General features: G+C 35.5%; 1 protein-coding gene across 2 annotated transcripts in view; it reads right to left on the reverse strand.

Moving 5' to 3' along the window:
• Window positions 1-22,525, reverse strand: part of LOC137238103 (acyl-CoA Delta-9 desaturase-like) — a 48,123-nt gene that overhangs the window by 20,397 nt on the left and 5,201 nt on the right. For both annotated transcript variants that reach the window (XM_067762724.1, XM_067762725.1), the window contains exon 2: window positions 482-786. In XM_067762724.1, coding sequence (XP_067618825.1) covers window positions 482-779 — 298 coding nt within the window. In that variant the 5' untranslated portion in view covers window positions 780-786. The remainder of the gene's footprint in view (window positions 1-481; window positions 787-22,525) is intronic.

Here is a 22,525-nt window from a genome sequence, read left to right on the forward strand (position 1 = left end):
AATGAAAGTCGAACATAAGGGTAAAGGGTTTGAAACAAGGTCTTTCGAATTTGCACATTAAACCATAAATCTAGTAAAACAGCTTAGTTTCAACGCTAAATTGGCTGCTTAATTTTAAATTAAATAAATTAATAAATGTAAGGCGCGATAACCTCCGAAAAGATTTGAAGCCGAGCTTCTGTTCAAATTTGTGTCGTACTCCTTTTTAACTTTTCCTACAAAATAGCGGTGCGGTACCTTTATGTTTTATGCCGCCTCCGAACGGCATCTGCAAGGCAGATGAGTTTTCACTGAGAAGCTTTTCATGGCAGAAATACACTCGGAGTGCTTGCCAAACCTCTACCGAGGGGCGACCGCGCTTAGAAAAACTTGCTTCTAATTGAAAAAACTTCTTTCTTATGAACCCATGATCTTCGGTATGGTAGGCGGAGTATGCTACCACCACACACAGGGGCCCCAATAGTGAAAATAAAAAACTTACAGAAAAATACTGTAGGCCATTTCGCCGATGTAAAGAATAACCAAGCTCCGTAGAGCGCCGCAATATGTAAATATCCGAAAAGTAATATATTTCGCCAAACTAATTTTAATTTTCGTTTTTCGGCGCGCTTCCGCTGATGCACATCAATGGCTAAAGCACCATCGATAGTGTCAGCATCACATTCGAATAAAACTCCGGTTTGCTTGGAGGGACCCAAATTTCCTTTCAGCTCATCGGTATTTCCTGACACCAGAGATTCTAAGTTATTGTGATTGATTGCTGCAGAATTCGGTGGCATGATTAATCTAAAAGAAAAACGAAAAAAAACAATTTTTATCAATTAAATAACGTTCAATATGGTATTCTTTTATATTTCGTATACACCTTAATATCTTGTAAAGGGCTACACCGATCTAGATATGAGTTCGAATGTAAGATCTTATATAGATAGGGTACCATATCTCTAGTCTTTTATGTAGGGCGTCACCACTAAGGATGTGTATTCGGTCAAAGATGGACTCCGGCATCACAAGCCAATCATGCTTACGACTGTGAGACAGAATTTCAGTATTGCTAAGTTTCTAATACATAGTATATACATTGGTGGTGGGTCAAATTTATTGTTGAAAAGGCACATCCAGTTTCTGAATCTATGGGTCATACAGAGTAACATTGTCCATGGGACCATAGGTCTGAAATGAATTTCGAGCCTCACTAATTTTGTTAGAAAATTTTATATCCCAATCCGAATAGCGGATCTCACAAATAAAATACATGAAAATAAATGTCAAATTCGGATTCGGATTGGGATATACAATTTTCTAACAAAATTAGGGAGGCTCGAAATTCATTTCAGAGCTATGGTCCCATTGACAATATTACTCAGTATGACCCATAGATTCAGAAACTGGATGTGCACCTGAAGTTTTTTCCCCCCATTTTTCCCCATACAAATTGACCCGCCCTAATGTATATACTATGTATTAGAGACAGCAAAACTGAAATTCTAGATATTTGCTGTCTCACAGTGATAAACATGATTGGCTTGTGATGCTAGAGTCCATCTTTCCCTATTTTTCCCCATACAATTTGACCCGCCCTATTATATGTACATACACAATTGCAAAAGCCACTAAAATGTGTGCATTTTATTATCATGAAAAAGTCAACGCCTGTTCACGTGCAAAACTTTTCACATTTGATATGCAGATTTAGTTGTTAATATGTATTTATTCATCAACGGGACATTCATTAATTTGCCTAATAAATGCAAAAAATAAACATACTCTTGTGTGGGGATGTAGAATGATAGATGAAATATGCACATTATGTAGTGGAAGATTCAAGAACTTATATATGTACAAAAAGTTGGCGGTCAGCTGGCGGTCAACCGCAATTCGCTTAATGAAAGATTTGTCTGCAAGTGATAATGTTCTTATCATTTTAGAAAAAATTTGCAAGTTTTCATTTGATCAACGAACTATTTCAGTGCCACGCGAATTAAAGAAGTCGCCATAACTTTTGCTTAACTCTTGGGTTAGAGGTCCTTAGATTAGATTGGATGGTGATCCATTAAATGATTTAGGATAGTACTTATAAATCAAATACACGATTTCAGATGGTAATACTCAGGTCAAAAAAATGGCATAGAAATTTTGGCCGAGATTAGATATGGTTAAAGGGTGTCGCACAGGGGCCAAAGATAAGACTTCTCTATGCAGACTCAAATTAAAAGAGAATCTTTTGATAACATTTTTATTATATTGACTCTCAATCCTAGCTTGGATCTCTGCACAACACGCATGAACTGTTTCCAAAATTCATTTTAATAAAAGGTTAAGGATAACATGCAATCAATTGGCGGTCAACCGCAATTCACTTAATGTGAGATTTGTCTGCAGGTGATAATATTCTTATCATTTTAGAAAAAATTTACAAGTTTTCATTTGATCTTCGAACTATTTTGGCCGAGATTAGATATGGTTAAAGGGTGTCGCACAGGGGCCAAAGATAAGACTTCTCTATGCAGACTCAAAAAATTAAAATAGAATCGTGGGATGATGATTACGCGGTGGTTTTCGAAATGGTGCCATCGCAATATACCAGTAAATGTTTCTTTCTTTTCGGTTTATCTTAGAAAAACATAATAATTAAATATTCATTTATTATAATCCGGTGTTAAGCTCATGAATTCTTAAATAATAAGTTAAAATATAATCTTTTGATTACAATTTTATTATATTGACCCTCAATCCGAGCTTGGATCCCTGCACAACACGCATTAACTGTTTACAAAATTCATATTTGATAACGCCAACTAAAGTGTTATCGATTTTTGGGGAAACAATTACTACAATCTTTTAATTCTCCGTAAAGTGGTTTTAACTTCGACTTCCGATTTCAATCGGGACCAAAATTTATATGTGATATTTTTTCCCTGGATATTACCGTGTGAAATGACGTGGCTGGAATTTTCAATTTGATTTACAAGGACCACCCTAATGTACATAAATGCATTTCACTGTCCAACAATATCTTGCACTAATGAGCAAGAACAACATAAATTTTCGGCAGGTGGAGCCACAACCGGTGTGCCACATCTCTATCATTCAATTTCCCTGCATATTTTATGATGATCTGCATGAGTTTTACGCAGAAATCAACATAACATAGCGATTTAAAAGCCAAGGGTGATGTTGGCTAGGCCATGTTATGCGAAGTAAAGAATGATTCTCCGTTTCATATCGATCACTGCCTTTGGGAGCAGATAAGGAATGCACCCAACGAACCAAACTTTGTAAATGAAATAGCTAACGAACGAGCTGAAATTTTACTAACAATTTTTTCTTGTAATCAGCCTAATGTACTTGACTATACAATTTAAAAAAATAGCTGAAAAAGCTGATGAAATGTATTAAAAAAAAATCTGTTATCAGCTCGGCCACAATTTTATAGCTGACCTATTTATGTATAATTAGCAACAATGAAGCCAACAATGAACCAAACAGAACATATGCATATAACGCAGGCGTCTGTATATAAATGTACGTGAACTTTGTGAAAATATGATGAATCATCATATTTATGTATGTTTAACCAAAGATTATCGAAAATAAAGATGTTGCAGGCGCAAACTTCGGTGGAAAGCAGCGGAGCGTAACAAAATTCTAGTAGGTCACTTTCACCACACCAAAAACTTTAACACAATTTTTAACATAATTTAAGCACAGAAATACACTGAATAGAGTTTTAGAGAGTAAAAGTTAAAATTCTGAATACATTCAGACCAATTCTAAACGAAAATTCCGTGCGAGTTTTTTCCCTTCTCCCATTCCTCGTATTCGAAATAAAAATTTCTTGTGAGTTTTTTCACTTCTCCCTTTCCTCCTATTCTGAACAATGTTTGAAAAAGCGGAAACCGGTTATGGGAGAAAAGTAGGTATTATGAATGTGAGGGAGTTTCATAGGAGTTTTTTCACTTGGTTAAATTAAAGGGAATGCATCAAAATAGTTAAAGGAAATTGGTTCTTTTAAGAAAGAACACTTATTTGTATAAATTTGTACTAAAATATGTATTTACATTCTACCACAATATTCTCACTGTTAATACAACAACTACAACCACAATATTCTTTATTTTAAGTCGAAAAGTATATCATAGGCAACGGTAGAGCTCTTGGTATACATATTTGATGCAGCCATCCAGAAATTGCGCAAGGATTTTTTAATAAGGCTTAAATAGATTTTGGCATATGACGAAGGACGAATTCAACTCAACTTGGCCGCCAGAAAATTGCTTTGTTGAATGAAAGCAGGCAACTCCGGCAGATTTGTGTTATGCGACCGTCTTCTTCTTATGTTCCACTGTTGATGTTGCTGTGGCACCAATTCATTACTCATTTCAGTGAATATCACATGAAATGCAATAAATACTGTGCATTGTTTATATTTTATTTCTTAATTTCCAACAAATTTGCAACAATAACTAAACTTTTCAATATTTTAAACAAAATAAGAAATGTGCAACGAAATTTTAATTGACAAAACAGCTGACTTCGAAAATTCGAAATTCCTATTCCCCAATTATTGTTCTCCCTAGGAGAACAGAATTGGAGGAATTTTTCCGCGGGAATAAAAAAATCCGCGAGAACAAAATTCCGCGAGAATATTTAGAATTGGTCTGATTAGCTGAATAAAAAGTGTACAAATAATTGTTAAATAAATAATACAGACAGTGGTAGTTTAACAAATTCTGCTGTGGTAAGTGGTGAATGTGACCTACTAGAATTTTGTGAAGCTTGCTTCACACGATTTTTCGTGCCTTTATTTTCGATTACTTTGGTTTAACGCTATGGTGAAGCTCGGCTTTGGGTGGAGAGGAATACAGAGCCCGATGGCACAGACAAACAAACATAAACTTTCATATATTATTGCATAAAGAGAAAACACTTTTGGAAAAACCCTAAACTCAGAATAAAAAAAAGTGCCAAAAGAAGTGCTTATATTTCGTTCCTTGAAAACAATCGTCGAACTGCCGATAAAACCGACCAGTTAGAGAATATTTCTCCGTCTGGCCGCTGCAGATATCAAATGGTTACAGAAAGCTGCATGAATAAAAAGTACTGTGAGGAATGACGAGCTGCCTGGGAAAAGGAGTGTTGTCGTAACGCGAAGAGGGGAGAAGAGGGCAAATAATATATTAGAAAACCAAGAGAGCAACCATCATCCGACTACGATGATTAATGGTTGATCTGTTCAAAAACGCCGGCTAAGAGTTGGTAAAGAGCATGCATCAACTCTAATGCAAATAATGGAATGCCTGAAAATTAGAATTTAACGGCGATCTAGCGAGAAATAAGCCTACTAAATATCGCATATAAGGTTATATCTAGCGTTTTGTGCTAAGTAGACACTTGATTAATGAATTATGATTAATCATGTTCAATAAATATTTTATCATAGGTACCTGTCCTAATGTTCGACTCGGAACCATGGACGGTATCCAGAAAAGTGTGGTTGTCCCACTGGGATCAGTGGCCCATTTTAATAGTTATTTTCTTTTTTAATTCGAAAAAGCCCGGGTCAAAAAATTGTCCTAGATGAAAGTTTGTGGGATCCCGGGGATACCCATATCACTTTCATGACTTCTTATATTTTGAGTTTTTTTTCTCAATAAAATACACAAATAAAATGAAAATCTGGAATTTTATTTTTATTATTGAGGTAATGATCTAGAAGGCTTAGTGTAGTCATGTTAATCGTTCCCGATATGTGACGCTAGTACCTTAATATCAACATCGATAACACTCCCCAAAACCTTCGGCGAGTGTCTTTACCGTTATTCTGTCTCTAACAAATAAAAGTCCGGATTTAACTTTTATTTTCGGACTAATAAAATAAAAGCCCGGATTTAATCATTCCTTTCTGACTACTAAACTAAATTTCCATAAATAAGTTTTTCTGAATCACTTTTGTGAAAAATAGGCATGTGTGGATATGTGTACGTGGCCTGAAGATGGCACGTAGACAAAACCAAACACAATCTTGAGAAGTTGTTTCTTTTAGAAACAAAAGGGTAAGCTGGGCCACCCTCGGCAGTGTTTTGACAAACAGTGTTAACACAAACTTAGGTTGTGTTTCTGCCAAGAAAAGCTTCATCTGCCTACAGATTCTGTAAATTTTTATAAAAATTTTTTTCGAGCTCTAGGCCATGTATATGTAAATTAAAACACCAAAAATGCTTGTTTTACATATAAATTTTATATCTGTCAAATTTATTTTTATGAATTTATTTTAATCGATATTTCGATTTCAAACTGAAATCATCTTCAGGAACTCTTGAGTGCACCTGATCGACAAAATAAAGGCCGAAATAGAATAAAAGATTCTGTAAATATCACGAGGCAAATTGGAGAAACAGTTCGGTCTATTATAGCTATATTTCGCGCCTTGTATATATTATGTACATACAATTTTGCTGTATGATTTCAGTACGGTCTAGCTATACAGAGTTTCTGGAAAATGAAAAGAAGCAATAATTTTTAACACACGGCAAAGTGATGATGTACAAATAAAAACTGTCATATATCTAGTACCTATTTAAACCTCCATTTCTTATTTTTGGCAGAAACTAGTGACGGACGATATTTCACTATCGGTGATTGCATCGCCGCGAATGAAAATTGCTATCCAAATATATCAGTGATTGGCGATTTTCCTTCATTCGATTCTTTTGAATGACAATCACCTTTGGCAGCATTTCGCCAATACCCTTCAAAAAACGCGAGTACTCCATAAATAGTGTAAAGAATACTCCTTTGGGAGTATAGGAGTGTTCCAAAACTAATCTGTGTTCATACAAAAAATGTGCTCCAATTAACATTGCGATGTCCTAGGAGAGGAGTAGGTGATCCCACTCTCGCTCTGTTTGTGAGTATTCCATAGAGTACATACGTGAGAGTACTTTCCAAAGTACGTTTATCAAAGTTGCCATAGTAAAATTTTATTATCAGTTATTTGTATGCAATATTTTACTTTTGGCAACTCTGTTCGATATTTCTTCATGCAGAATGAAAATCACCTCTGGCAGCACTCGGTTGTGTTTACTTTTAGCTAGTTTGCTCTTTCAGGCGACGTTATTTTGAAATGATATTTTTATAAACGACGTTTTGATCTAGTTGTCTGCGCAAATTTGGTTGCATTAATTTATTAAAAATCCGTTTTAATACCGAATGAAAGATGACAGCAAATTATAGTAAACAAGGAAGGCTAAGTTCGGGTGTAACCGAACATTACATACTCAGCTGAGAGCTTTGGAGACAAAATAAGGGGAAATCACCATGTAGGAAAATGAACCTAGGGTAATCCTGGAATGTGTTTGTATGACATGGGTATCAAATGGAAGGCATTAAAGAGTGTTTTAAAAGGGAGTCGGCCATAGTTCTAAAGGTGGACCAGGGGTGACTCTAGAATGTGTTTGTACGATATGGGTATGAAATGAATGGTGTTAATGAGTATTTGAAAAGGGAGTGGGCCTTAGTTCTGTATGTGCACGCTTTTTCCAGATATCGCCATATACGTGGACCAGGGGTGACTCTATAATGTGTTTGTACGATATGGGTATCAAATTAAAGGTATTAATGAGGGTTTTAAAAGGAAGTGGCCCTTAGTTGTATATGTGAAGGCGTTTTCGAGATATCGACCAAAATGTGGACCAGGGTGACCCAGAACATCATCTGTCGGGTACCGCTAATTTTTTTATATATGTAATACCACGAACAGTATTCCTGCCAAGATTCCAAGGGCTTTTGATTGCGCCCTGCAGAAATTTTTCATTTTTTTTTCTACTTAATATGGTAGGCGTCACACCCATTTTACAAAGTTTTTTCTAGAGTTATATTTTGCGTAAAAAAACCAATCCCATCACCATGTTTCATCCCTTTTTTCATATTTGGTATAGAATTATGGCATTTTTTTCATTTTTCGTAATTTGCGATTTCGAAAAAGTGGGCGCGGTTATAGTTTTTTGTACCAAGATAAAGTGAGTTCAGATAAGTACGCGAACTGAGTTTAGTAAAGATATATCGGTTTTTGCTCAAGTTATCGTTTTAACGGCCGAGCCGAAGGACAGACGGTCGACTGTGTATGAGAACTGGGCGTGGCTTCAACCGATTTCGCCCATTTTCACAGAAAACAGTTACCGTCATAGAGTCTATGCCTCTACCAAATTTCAGAAGGATTGGTAAATTTCTGTTCGACTTATGGGATTGAAAGTATTCTAGGCAAACTAAATGAAAAAGGGCGGAACCACGCCCATTTTGAAATTTTCTTTTATTTTTGTATTTTGTTACACCATATCATTACTGGAGTTGAATGTTGACATAATTTACTTATATACATACAATAAAGATATTCAATTTTTTGTTAAAATTTGACTTTTAATTTTTTTTTTTAAAGTGGGGGTGTTCTTTATCCGATTTTTCTAATTTTTATTTAGCACATATATATATAGTAATAGTAGTAACGTTCCTGCCAAATTTCATCATAATATCTTCAATTACTGCCAAATTACAGCTTGCAAAACTTTTAAATTACCTTCTTTTAAAAGTTGGCGGTGCCACGCCCATTGTCCAAAATTTTAATAATTTTCTATTCTGCGTCATAAGGTCAATCCATCTACCAAGTTTCATCGCTTTATCCATCTTTGGCAATGAATTATCGCATTTTTTCGGTTTTTCGAAATTTTCGATATCGAAAAAGTGGGCGTGGTTATAGTCCGATATCGTACATTTTAAATAGCGGTCTGAGATGAGTGCCCAGGAACCTACGTACCAAATTTCATCAAAAAAACCTCAAAATTTACTCAAGTTATCGTGTTAACGGACAGACGGACGGACGGACGGACATGGCTCAATCAAATTTTTTTTCGATACTGATGATTTTGATATATGGAAGTCTATTATTACTGTTTTCACACAGAAACTTAATGATCTCATTTCACCTGCTAATGAAATCGTAAATTTTTTGCTTTCACACAGAAGTAACTGCTCGATTAGTATGAAGGATGAGACATACAATCATGGCGGAACGATACAAGGTGGGAACATGGTGACATACCTACAAACAAAAAAAATTCCATGTACTTGTAAATTCGATGGACAAATGTCAAAATCGTACTGCGCCGGTAGTTGATGTATCAAATCAAATAAAAAAGGTTATAATCAGCTGTTCGATGCGGCCACCTTGTATCGTTCCGCCATGCAGCCAATGACATTTGCTTTGACAAATGACATTTTAAGCACTGAACACACCAAAAACTAAGAAGCGGAAACGGAAGTGTAGCGCCGCCAACAGAGTTGCATTGTGCTTTTGACTTCATTAGGCATTCGATTAGCTACTAATGAAATAATAATAGATTCGAATTTTGTAGGGAAGATTGAGCTCAATAAGCGTCTTAATGTAGAAAATTGCTTTTATTATTCAATAAGCCGTCTGTGTGAAAACAGTATTACACCCGAACTTAACCTTCCTTACTTGTTTGTTTGTATATTGGTTCAACGAAACATTTAGATAACCCATGTTGAAGGTAGATAGATGATAAACTTCATCACTCACACTGACACTGCAACTATGTCTTCAGGGAGTGTTGAAGTGCATATTTTTGTTGAGCTAATTTGCCACATGGTGGAGGTGGATATTGAAAATTGCATATCAATTCATCTTGTACTTTTAGTATACATCCAGTAAATCTTGTATAATATTCATAATTTTCGTGTCCAAGTAAATTATGTGTAGAATATTTATCAATAGTCTGCTTCATAATTTTTGTGGTAAACTTAAATTTAAGTAAATTTTTATATGTGTCGTTTTGCCATCACTGTCGTATAAGTGTGATATCTTCTGCATAAACGTCAAAATTCCAAAGTGATTGGATCACCTGATTTGTAAATGACTATCGCTGTCTCATTCTGTATCTCTTTCTATCACCCGATGAAGATAGGCGCCGCCATATTGAACAGCCTGTCAAAACGCTGAAAAGTAGCCATATTGAACAGGCTGTCAGGCAGTTGACAGATAAGATAACACACTTAAGCTCCCATTACTGATACTTAGCACAGACTTGACTTGACTTGGCGTAAACTTGGCAACTTAGCCACGATTATACTCCACTTGGCACATACAATCTGGCATCATAATCAGCGTTGAAATTTATTTTTAAATAAATGTCAATTTGTATGACAAAATGTCAAAATGAAATTGAAACAAACAAATGGCATCTCAAAATGTAAACGTCACTTAGAACTTACATAGAAAATCAAAATTCAACAGACTTCTAAGTCAAGTTAAGTGTTGCCAAGTTTTGAGTAATCAGTAACATGCAATGTTCATTTAACAGAACTGTAAGTGACAGTTCCGAAGTCAAGTCAAGTCTATGCTAAGTATCAGTAATGGAGCCTTTAGTCATCATTCACAATGACTTAAACATTGTTTACTATATAGTTTGGCAGCTTAATTCGAGGTTATGTTGCGAATAGAGTGGAAGGCACTCGCAGGCCGTGAAAATAGGCACTCGAATAGAGTGGAATGAAGAACAGTAGGAAGACCAGAGTTGCATTGGATCAATCATTGCATCAATATTAAAGATACATTTAGAAAAAATAATTAAATACTTGAGTATAAGCAATCATTTTCTTTCAATTACTGCAATTAAGGTGTCCTAGATGCAATATATTCCAAAATTATAACATTTTATGTCTGTTTAAAAATTTTACTTCAATTTCCCTAAGATTTCCGTAATATGGCCATTAGTGATGTTTGTGTGTGTGTGCAAATTTTGAGCGATCAGCTGTTAGTTGCGCTACTTGGTAAAGTTTACAATGGACTTAAATGCCCAGCGCCTCGCTGCTCATGCACGTACTGGTTTGTGCATTGTAAACTTTACCAAGTAGCGCAACTAACAGCTGATCGCTCAAAATTTGCACACACACACAAACATCACTAATGGCCATATTACGGAAATCTTAGGGAAATAGACATAAAATGTTATAATTTTGGAATATATTGCATCTAGGACACCTTAATTGCAGTAATTGAAAGAAAATGATTGCTTATACTCAAGTATTTAATTATTTTTTCTAAATTTATCTTTAATATTGATGCAATGATTGATCCAATGCAACTCTGGTCTTCCTACTGTTCTTCATTCCACTCTATTCGAGTGCCTATTTTCACGGCCTGCGAGTGCCTTCCACTCTATTCGCAACATAACCTCGAATTAAACTGCCAAACTATATAGTAAACAATGGGTTTATGTTGCATTGCTGGCAATAAAATCGAATGTACCAAAGAGTAAAACTAATAAACGTTGAGTGTATTTCGGCAGTGATGTAAATAATTAAAGCGTCCAAAATTTCATTAGGTATATTACGTAGAAATCTTTTTGAGTACACTTGTAATTACATAAACGGAGTAATTAATAGTCCATATTGACTAACCGGCCAGTTTGCAGAAAATGTATTAACTTTTATAGTACCCTTATGATTCGGAGCGGGATCGCCATTATAGTTTAATTAAAACTATTTTATTTAAAAAAATATTTTAGATTTAATTCACTTGAAATTTATTTTATTAAACTTAAATTATAAAAGATATTTTATTAACTGACAATATTTTCATTTTTTTGATATTTAACATTAAACAATCTAATAATAATAAATTAAAAATATAACAAAGTATATTTATTACAAGTACATAAATAACCCTACAGTACTGTGTAAGAAACAAATCGCCGCCTGACCAAAGTAGATAAATATTGTAATAAGAGCCACCAGTTGGCTACGAGTGGCGAGTAACTCTATATACATATATTGACGCGACTGCAGCTTAAGCAAGCTTCATCCTGAAGGACGCTGCAGTAATCTGTCAGACTGTAGGATCTACTTATTTCTGGATCGGCACAGTAAACAGCAGACCCAACTCCTTCCGTTAACTTGGAGCTATCTGTTCACACATGAATTGTATGTTATGTCATTTCTACACCCTGGCGTCCAGTAGCGGGTTTGAGGGAGGGGGCGGGCGATCGAATCAAACCTTACCTTATTGAATAAAGTTTATTCAGAATCTTCACTCTCACTCTACACATTTTTCACCACTTTCTACCGTGCATTTGTCATCTCTGTAGAAACTACAATGCACATATTCAATTACAGTAGAATCGCGAGAAAGTTAATCGCCAGTGTTCGGACCACGCAAGCTCGAAAAAAGGTGGTCGTTTTTTTATAGAAGTTTTTTGAAGAAACCTTTGCTTTTCCACAATTTTTTGAGAAGAGAAATAATATTATTTGTAGAAGAATAGTTTTATAAAACTCAAAATAACACCTAGCGATCCTTTGATCACCATTGATTGAAAAGATAATAAGAAGCGACGAGCTATCAAGAGCATCAAAGAATATTTTTGCAATCTGCCAAAACTTCAAGAACAGGTCTGCGATGATACAAATGTAGAAAACGGAAGTACTGTTCCACTCTTAACTCATACTGATCGCGACGGTAATACATTGTTGGTTGATAATAATAATGAGAAAACGTTGCATTCAACATCTATGAGTACTGAATCGGGTTCGAATGTACCTATATCACTTTCACAAAATTCTATTGTTGAAAAATAAGACATAGGTAATTTTGTGGGAAAAAACATTTATTAGATGATTATACGAAGTACAACTTACTAAAATATCCTTGGGTACCACCGAAGGACTGATATAGTCCTTTTTCGAGTCATAGTAAAAAAAGAAAAATAGAAAAGCGATACTTTAAACATTATTATACTCAGTTGAGCAGAGCTCACAGAGTATATTAACTTTGATTGGATAACGGTTGGTTGTACAGGTATAAAGGAATCGAGATAGATATAGACTTCCATATATCAAAATCATCAGTATAGAAAAAAATTCGATTGAGCCATGTCCGTCCGTCCGTCCGTCCGTCCGTCTGTCCGTTAACACGATAACTTGATTAAATTTTGAGGTATCTTGATGAAATTTGGTATGTAGGTTCCTGGGCACTCATCTCAGATCGCTATTTAAAATGAACGATATCGGACAATAACCACGCCCACTTTTTCGATATCGAAAATTTCGAAAAATCGAAAAAGTGCAATAATTCATTACCAAATACGGATTAAGCAATGAAACTTGGTAGGTGAGTTGAACTTATGACGCAGAATAGAAAACTAGTAAAATTTTGGACAATGGATTTTGGACAATGGGCGTGGCACCGCCCACTTTTAAAAGAAGGTAATTTAGAAGTTTTGCAAGCTGTAATTTGGCAGTCGTTGAAGATATCATGATGAAATTTGGCAGGAACGTTACTCTTATTACTATATGTCTGCTTAATAAAAATTAGCAAAATCGGAGAACGACCACGCCCACTTTTAAAAAAAAATTTTTTTTAATTCAAATTTTAAAAGAAAAGTTAATATCTTTACAGTATATAAGTAAATTATGTCAACATTCAACTCCAGTAATAATATGTTGCAACAAAATACAAAAATAAAAGAAAATTTCAAAATGGGCGTGGATCCGCCCTTTTTCATTTAATTTGTTTAGGATACTTTTAATGCCATAAGTCGAACAAAAATTTACCAATCCTTGTGAAATTTGGTAGAGGCTTAGATTCTAGGACGATAACTGTTTTCCATGAAAAAGGGCGAAATCGGTTGAAGCCACGCCCAGTTTTTATACACAGTCCACCGTCTGTCCTTCCGCTCGGCCGTTAACACAATAACTTGAGCAAAAATCGATATATCTTTACTAAACTCAGTTCACGTACTTATCTGAACTCACTTTGTATTGGCGTAAAAAATGGCCGAAATCCGACTATGACCACGCCCACTTTTTCGATATCGAAAATTACGAAAAATGAAAAAAAATGCCATAATTATATACCAAATACGAAAAAAGGGATGAAACATGGTAATTGCATTGGTCTATTGACGCAAAATATAACTTTAGAAAAAAACTTGGTAAAATGGGTGTGACACCTACCATATTAAGTAGAAGAAAATGAAAAAGTTTTGCAGGGCGAAATCAAAAGCCCTTGGAATCTTGGAAGGAATACTGTTCGTGGTATTACATAAATAAATAAATTAGCGGTACCCGACAGATGATGTTCTGGATCACCCTGGTCCACATTTTGGTCGATATCTCGAAAACGCCTTCACATATACAACTAAGGGCCATTCCCTTTTAAAATCCTCATTAATACCTTTAATTTGATACCCATATCATACAAACACATTCTAGAGTCACCCCTGGTCCACGTTTATGGCGATATCTCGAAAAGGCGTCCACATATAGAACTAAGGCCCACTCCTTTTTAAAATACTTATTAACACCTTTCATTTGATACCCATATCGTACAAAAAAATTCTAGAGTCACCCCTGGCCCACCTTTATGGCGATATCTCGAAAAGGCATCCACCTATAGAACTAAGGCTCACTGCCTTTTAAAATACTCATTAACACCTTTAATTTGATACCCATATCGTACAAACAAATTCTAGAGTCACCCCTGATCCACCTTTATGGCGATATCTTGAATCCACCTATAGAACTAAGGGCCACGCTCTTTTAAAATACTCATTAACACCTTTCATTTGATACCCATATCGTACAAACAAATTCTAGAGTCACCTCTGGTCCACCTTTATGGCGATATCTCGAAAAGGCGTCCACCTATAGAACTAAGGCCGACGCCTCTTTAAAATACTCATTAACACCTTTCATTTGATACCCATTTTATACAAACGCATTCTAGAGTCACCCCTGGTCCACGTTTATGGCGATATCCCGAAAAGGCGTCCACCCATTGAACTAAGGCCCACTCCCTTTTAAAACACTTATTAACACCTTTCTTTTGATACCCATATTGTACAAACGCATTCTAGAGTCAACCCAGGTCCACTTTTAAAACGATATTCCGAAAAGGCGTCCACCTATAGAACTAAGGCCCACTCCCTTTTAAAATACTCATTAACACCTTTCATTTGATACCCATATAGTACAAACAAATTCTAGAGTCACCCCTGGTCCACCTTTATGGCGATATCTCGAAAAGGCGTCCACATATAGAACTAAGGCCCACGCCCTCTTAAAATACTCATTAACACCTTTCATTTGATACTCATATCGTACAAACAAATTCTAGAGTCACCCCTGGTCCATCTTTATGGCGATATCTCGAAAAGGCGTCCATCTATAGAACTTAGGCCCACGCCCTTTTAAAATACTCATTAATACCTTTCATTTGATACCCATATCATACAAAATAAATTCTAGAGTCACCCCTGGTCCACCTTTATGGCGATATCTCGAAAAGGCGTCCACCTATAGAACTTAGGCCCACTCCCTTTTAAAATTATCATTAACATATTTCATTTGATACCCATATCGTACAAACAAATTCTAGAGTCAGGCCTGGTCCACCTTTATGGCGATATCCCTAAATGGCGTCCATCTATAGAACTATGGCCCACTTCCTCTTAAAATACTCTTTAATACCTTCCATTTGATATACATGTCATACAAACACATTCCAGGGTTACCCTAGGTTCTTTTTACAACATGGTGATTTTCCCTTACTTTGTCTCCACAGCTCTCAACTGAGTATGTAATGTTCGGTTACACCCGAACTTAGCCTTCGTTACTTGTTTTTTAACTGAATATGAGTGGCTTGTTTATTCTGAACAAAAAAAAAAGGATGTTTTTGTAAATATTTTTTCTTATTTGCAAGTGATACTGGTGACTCGTAATCGAATGTTCCTCTCAATGCACTTGTCAAAGTTCCTGTGACATCGTTTGCAAAGTTGTCCGGTAAAGAAGGTGTACTAAATAACCACGCTATTAACAAATATCACTCTAAGTCAGCCCTTTTTAGTCAAGATTTCATAAATACTTATAAAAATTCAGGAAAGGAAATCACTAATTCGCTTTCTTCTCATCGCATGGAACAAGTTGAGAAAAATAGAAGATTGTTGGAGATTATTATAAAAACTATTATTTCTTGTGGGCGACAGAATTTAGCATTAAGAGGCCAACTAAACTTTTCTGAATCAGCAACAAACGAGGGTAATTTTAGGGCAATTTTGAAATTTTTAGTCGCAGGTCATAAAGAGCTTGAAGAACTTTTCAATTCTACACATCCAAGAGCTACTTATTCAATGCTGCAAAGATGAAATTCAATCTATTTTGATAGAGAGGGTTAAAAAAGCCAGATTTTTTGCAACTACTGATTGTAGTCATACTGAGCAACTCAGCCTTTGTTTGCGGTATTTATATGATGGCAATATAAGAGAAGTTTTTGTAACTTTCCTTGATGCGTACGATTCGATCCGAGAAGAAGATGTTATAAATGGGGAAAAAACAATGACTGGTGTAGCCTTGTTGGCACACATAGTGATCGATATTTTTAATAATTTAAGACTACCCTTCGAAGATTGCGTTGGAATGTTCTGTAATGACATCAGAAGTTAAGGGAGCTGTGCAGGATCTTCTTAAAATATGTACCAATGCTAATCATTGTCCGTGTTTCAACCTTTGTCTTAATAACTCGCTTGCGAAAACGTCGAAAGTTCTTCAAACAAAGGATTGTATTGCGTTCATGAAAAAAAATTGTCAGTTTTCCAAATCAGTCTCCGAAACGTACCATAGCTTTCAAAAAACATCTGTAGGAATCATTAAGTGGACTATGTGAAACGCGCTGGTCTGAAAAACATGATGGTATAATTCAGTTTGAAGAAAACATCACAAAAATTGTTGCTTCGTTTCAAGAAATTTCTACTTGACAAGTTCTGAGGCCCGTACTATGTTGAAATCTATTTGCGAGACAGAGTTCGTGATTTCAATGATTTGTTTGAGCAATGTACTTTCTGTTACATGACCACTAAGCTTACTTTTGCAAACACCGTCAATAGATTTAAATCAAGCTTCTGAAGCATTGAGTGACACTTGCGAACATTAAAAAACCATAGACTTGAAGCAGGAAGTCGTTTCTCGGGACTTTACAAAAAAAATAGTCGCTTTAGCAGATGAGTTGAAGTTTGATATTGTCCTCCCACGAATTGCTAAAAAGCAAATACATCGAGCGAATTACACTTCATCAGACGCTGAAGAGTATTATCGAAAAGCAATTTATATATCTCTTCTTGATCATATTATTCTTGATTTACAAGGTAGATTACCTGAAGATACATTGCAAGTTTTTAATCTTGATTTGCTACTCCCACCGCGAATCATCAAAGATAATACACTGCAAAAAAGAATTTGTCTAAAGAGCTTGTCCAAGATCTTGGTAAACGATACGCATCTCTTATTGTAGGAAATAAAATTAATCTAGATGGAGAGTACGAAGTGTGGTCAGAACGCTGGTCTGATAATCAACACAAAAAATTAATTCCACTATCAGCTGAAAAAGTTTTAAATGATTGCAATGAATATGCGTTTCCATCAATAAATGCTCTTATCAAAATTCTGGCCACGCTTCCAACTAGCAATGCTTGAGTTTTTCGACACTTCGCCGGTTGAAAATGTGGTTACGGTCCGCAATGTCCCAGAACAGACTCACTGGTCTTGCACTTTCAAATACCCATTTCGATATTGAGATTGATATTGATCATATAATTGAAAGATATGTAAAAAAAGGGAAGCATAGAATTAATTTTACTGTGTGAATATGAACTATGCAGAAGATGAAAATGATGTTAAAAAAATTGGATGTATTATTGTTAATTTGAATAACTAAATGAAACCAAATAGGTGTATGAAATTATTAAGCAATGTAAAAAAATACTAATGGCGACCACCATGGTGTGATGGGTTCACACCCCAGGCAAAGCAACATCAAAATTTTAGAAATAAGGTTTTTCAATTAGAAGAAAATTTTTCTAAGCGGGATCGCCCCTCGGCAGTGTTTGGCAAGCACTCCGAGTGTATTTCTGCCATGAAAAGCTCTCAGTGAAAACTCATCTGCCTCGCAGACGACGTTCGGAGTCGGCATAAAACAAGTAGGTCCCGTCCCGCCAATTTGTAGGAAAAATTAAAAAAAAAAGCACGACGTAAATTGGAAGAGAAGCTTGGTCTAAAATCTCTTCGGAGGTTATCGCGCCTTACATTTATTTTTTTTTGTAAAAAAAATACTAATAAATTTACCCCTAAAAATTAACGGTCTGCTATACTTTTCCCTTGTTGTTTTGTATTGCATTTTCACGTATAAAGTAACCTTGATGTGAACTTTGTTCAAAACACATCAGCTATTGTGAGAAACAATTACTGACTGAACTCGCTTCCCTCAAAAAGCAGCGTGGATCTGCCACTGCTGGCGTCAGAACAGTATAAGACAACAAAAGTAACAACAACAAGAACAGTAAGAAAAAAATTTAACAATGAATAAATTGATAAACAAAAAAAGGCGCCAAACAGGACAAGAAAGTCACCATTGAGTGTGACGAACTTCTCTTCTGCTGTAAAACCGCATTTACATACATGCATGATTTACAAGTATGATATGTATGAGAAGGAAATAATTCCTTTCTCTTTCTTACACACTGCAGTTTGACATTTCGGTCAGTGTCAAATTAGCGTGGAGCCCAGTGGAACCTGCGTGGAACATGAGTTTGACACTGAACGAAGTGTCAAAATTACCGGGGTTGCTGCCGTAAAAGCGACGCAGGGAAACAAAAAAAGGAGTGGAATATCAGATATGGGTTTCTGTGATGGTAAATTTTTTTGAACGAATTTAGTATGAAAATGTAGTCCCTATATGGATCCTACAGAAAATTATTTAAAAGTCTTGAATTTGGGTATCTGAGGACGCGTAGTTATTCCAGCATTGAGAATACCAACACGGGTGCTAAATTTTTCTACCCGTTCTAAAGTTCTCCACGAAAAACCGTTTGAAACCGGGGTCGACTTCAACAACCCGTCCAAAAATGTGGAAAGAGATATGAAAAGACGCGTTTTGTCATGTTATCAATAGTCCAAAGGCGAAAAAGTATTCGAATTATTGGAAGCGAGGCAAAAATGTGTCTATTAATACCTCCCCCGACGGTTTTGGTCTTGTTTTAGCAATTGTCCCCGGTAATAAGGTATCACAATTTATTAATTAAAATTGTCCAAAACGTATGGATTTTAAAGAGAGATGTAATTAAGTGCTCGTTTGAAAGTAAATAAGGATATTTCTTTGTAATTTTACAATAAAAAATTTACGCAGTTTTCGTTAGCAGCTACTACACTTTTCTTGGACCTAAGAAGTACAACAGTGCCAAACAGAATCCACAAAAGGAACGAACAAGAACAAGCATTTTATCAGGTGAGCGTGGCTGTGTATGTGCGCGCTGCTACATGTCCTACTTGTAGACCTGTACTATGCGCACGGTGACCTACGTACAAGCATAAATACAAATTATATTTACTTTGTTTTTGTACATCGATGGACTTATGTTAAAATTGAAATGTCAAATCATATTAAAAAAAAGTACAAAACAGCTGATTTCCCGCTGACACCCCCAGTGACTCGCCTTAACAAATATGTATGAAATGTGTCGATGAAAATGTCTTTGGATGGCGTTCCTATCCACCTTTCCTAAAAAAATAAGGGAATGCTTTCTGAGTGCTTTTGTTTGCTAAATTTTCCATTGTGTTATTTTATCACATTTCTACAACCCAAGTATTGTTTTTGTTCTGGTCTAACAGGTTTCGTCATTTAAATTGTTTTTGAGGGTTTTCTTACTGGATATACATACATATGTATGTATGTAGTAGAAGTTTACGCCGGTCACTTAATCGGCGGCGGCGGCGGCGTGACAGGCGCGCCGACAAAGTGATCGGCGTAAACCTCTTAATTGAATGGCTGGACTTCGGAGCATAGTAAATTTTACCAAGTAGCGCAACTAACAGCTGATCGGTGAAATTCGCACATTCACACGCACAGTTCTCGACTCAATTTCAAAAAAAAAAAAACTTCAGATTATTTAGCTTAAATTTTAAAGTGAGATAAACCTTACCAATTGATGTATAAATAGATTATATAAGGCGTATTTGTTGTTATTAAAAGAAGCTTTTTAATCATATTAAAGTTTTTAACATTTTTTTTCAACTTTACTTTAACAATTTCATGCGTTTTTGAAGCATTTTCGTCATTGAAATACAACCATGTGCATATACGCTTTGACATTATATTTCATATACTCGTTCGTGTTTGCCATTCTCATCATTGTAAATTTTACCAAGTAGCGCAACTAACAGCTGATCGGTGAAAATTCGCACATTCACACGCACAGTTCTCGACTCAGTTTCAAAAAAAACTTTAGATTATTTAATTCAAATTTTAAAGTGAGATAATCCTTAAAAATTTATGTATACAGAATATATATGGCGTTTTTGTTCTTATTAAAACAATAGTTTTATTTATATTAAATCTTTTATCATTTTTTTTTTTAACTTTGAAAAAACTCCGAACACCATTCCTTCATTATATGACATTCGACTGCCTAGTCCACTGCCTTCCACTCTATTCGCAACATAACCTCTACTTAAGCTGCCAAACTATATAGTAAACAATGATTCTCATTGTTTATAAAATCGTAAACAAGGCCTGCAGTTATTCGGTGTGATTTTTCGAAAAAATGTATTATTTTTGTGAAATTTTACACTTAATATGTGGTATTGTGGGGTCAAAAAGGTTTTATGCAAAAATACTTTGGCTTACAACGCGACAATGTATTTCGTAATGTCGAAGGACTTATATGTGTACGTATTTGATGTGGAAGCTTGCATTTGAGAACACGGTTGCCACCTCTGTCCATTTGGTCAAAAAATGGCCCTTTTCAACCCTATATGCTCCGCTGGTCCTTTTTCTCAATTTTGGTTTTTGTTCGGCACGGATTTGGTACTTGTATTTCTTTTTGGAAATTGTGCAGTTTGGGGGCCCCACCCTAAAATTGGGCCTTTTTTTTGAGTGAGGTATCAAAAGGCGCGTATTCACGTCTAGATCAAGAATCCGAAAGCGGAAGTTAATTTTTTTTTACCCGTTTAAAAGTTAGGCCCTTTTGATACCTCACTCGAAAATCTTCACCCAACTTTAGAGGTGGGGCCCCTAAACTGCACTACTACCTTCTTTTTCACTGAAACAAAGATTCAAAATACTGCTAATAAAATTTTCGGCAAATCTATTACCCACAATAATTTTCCATTTACTTCAATGCCATTCTTACCACGAAAATTGCTCTATCTATAAAATGTAGCGGAACAAAGACATTTCACCTGGTAGATAATTTAGGCAAGGCATTAAAAAGGGAAGTGTTGAATGTTCTGGCAAACACATTGTCATTAATTTTTGATGAAACAACGAACTTATCAGAAAAACGACTTATTTTAGTGATTAGATATTTCGATCGGTATTCAGTTATTACACAGTTGACACTTTTAAGACGCTTGATTTTTAGTCTGAGTTCCAACTCACACTTACTGAATCTAGGCGCTGGTATGAGGTTTAAACTGTTAGGGAAGAAGTAAACATCTATAAAAATAGCATTAACACCACTGCTTAGTTTTATTTACGATTTACTGAGTTTGCCACAACGCAAATTTGTTAACCGTTCTTTAATAAAACTTAACTGCGCTATGCCCTTTATTCCATTGCAATCAAGCAAAACTAGGTTCACAACGTTTGGTTGGTGAAAGACATAGACTAATCCTAGAAATGTGAACATATAATACCTAAAGGTACACTTTATTTTTGTTTGTGTAGTTTGAATTAAAGCTAAGTTGTAGAAACTTTATTAAAGTTTTATATATTAAACCATTGAAACATCCCAATTGTTTGTATACCAATAAAAAAACCTAAAATTTGGTCATATTTTGTACGCGTCTATGAAGCTATGTCTCGTGTGTATCTTGCCTAAGTTTAACTTCTAACGAGACTTTTGGTGGTTCTAAGGTGACTTTTGAGTCATTTTGGCACTTGCGTTGCGTCTACATCTGACTTTGAACACTCGCGCTTTAATTGCTTCAATCTATAAGCAATGCACCGCCATCGTCAAAGCAAAACACAAATAATTAAAAACTTAGGGTTCTTGAAGTTTCCTGGATTTCCTGAAAAATATAGGAATTTCTATCGCCGTTCAACTAAATAAAAAACATAATTTTGTATTCATGTCGATTTCGTGATCGATCAGGAGAGACGGCGGAACATATCCTGCTGGAACGCGACGCAATCTGATGAGATCACAATAGATCAACGGTCGCAGAGCAATCCCCAATAAATTTTCCATCTATCTTCATGTTATAAAAATAGTTGTATTTCATTTTTCCTCATGTGACAGGGGAACTTTTAACGTCCGTTATTTTAAAGTAACCCTTATTTGAACGATTTCTTTCAAATAAAGTGTTTGTTAGCGAAGATGGTGAAAACGGACCCTGGAATTGTTATCTTATATAGCCAAAGAAAGTTATGCATAAGCAAAATTTAGTCAGCACGAAACGAATAGTT

The sequence above is a fragment of the Eurosta solidaginis genome, chromosome 1, assembly GCF_040869045.1.
Source record: "Eurosta solidaginis isolate ZX-2024a chromosome 1, ASM4086904v1, whole genome shotgun sequence".
NCBI classification, from domain to species: domain Eukaryota; kingdom Metazoa; phylum Arthropoda; class Insecta; order Diptera; family Tephritidae; genus Eurosta; species Eurosta solidaginis.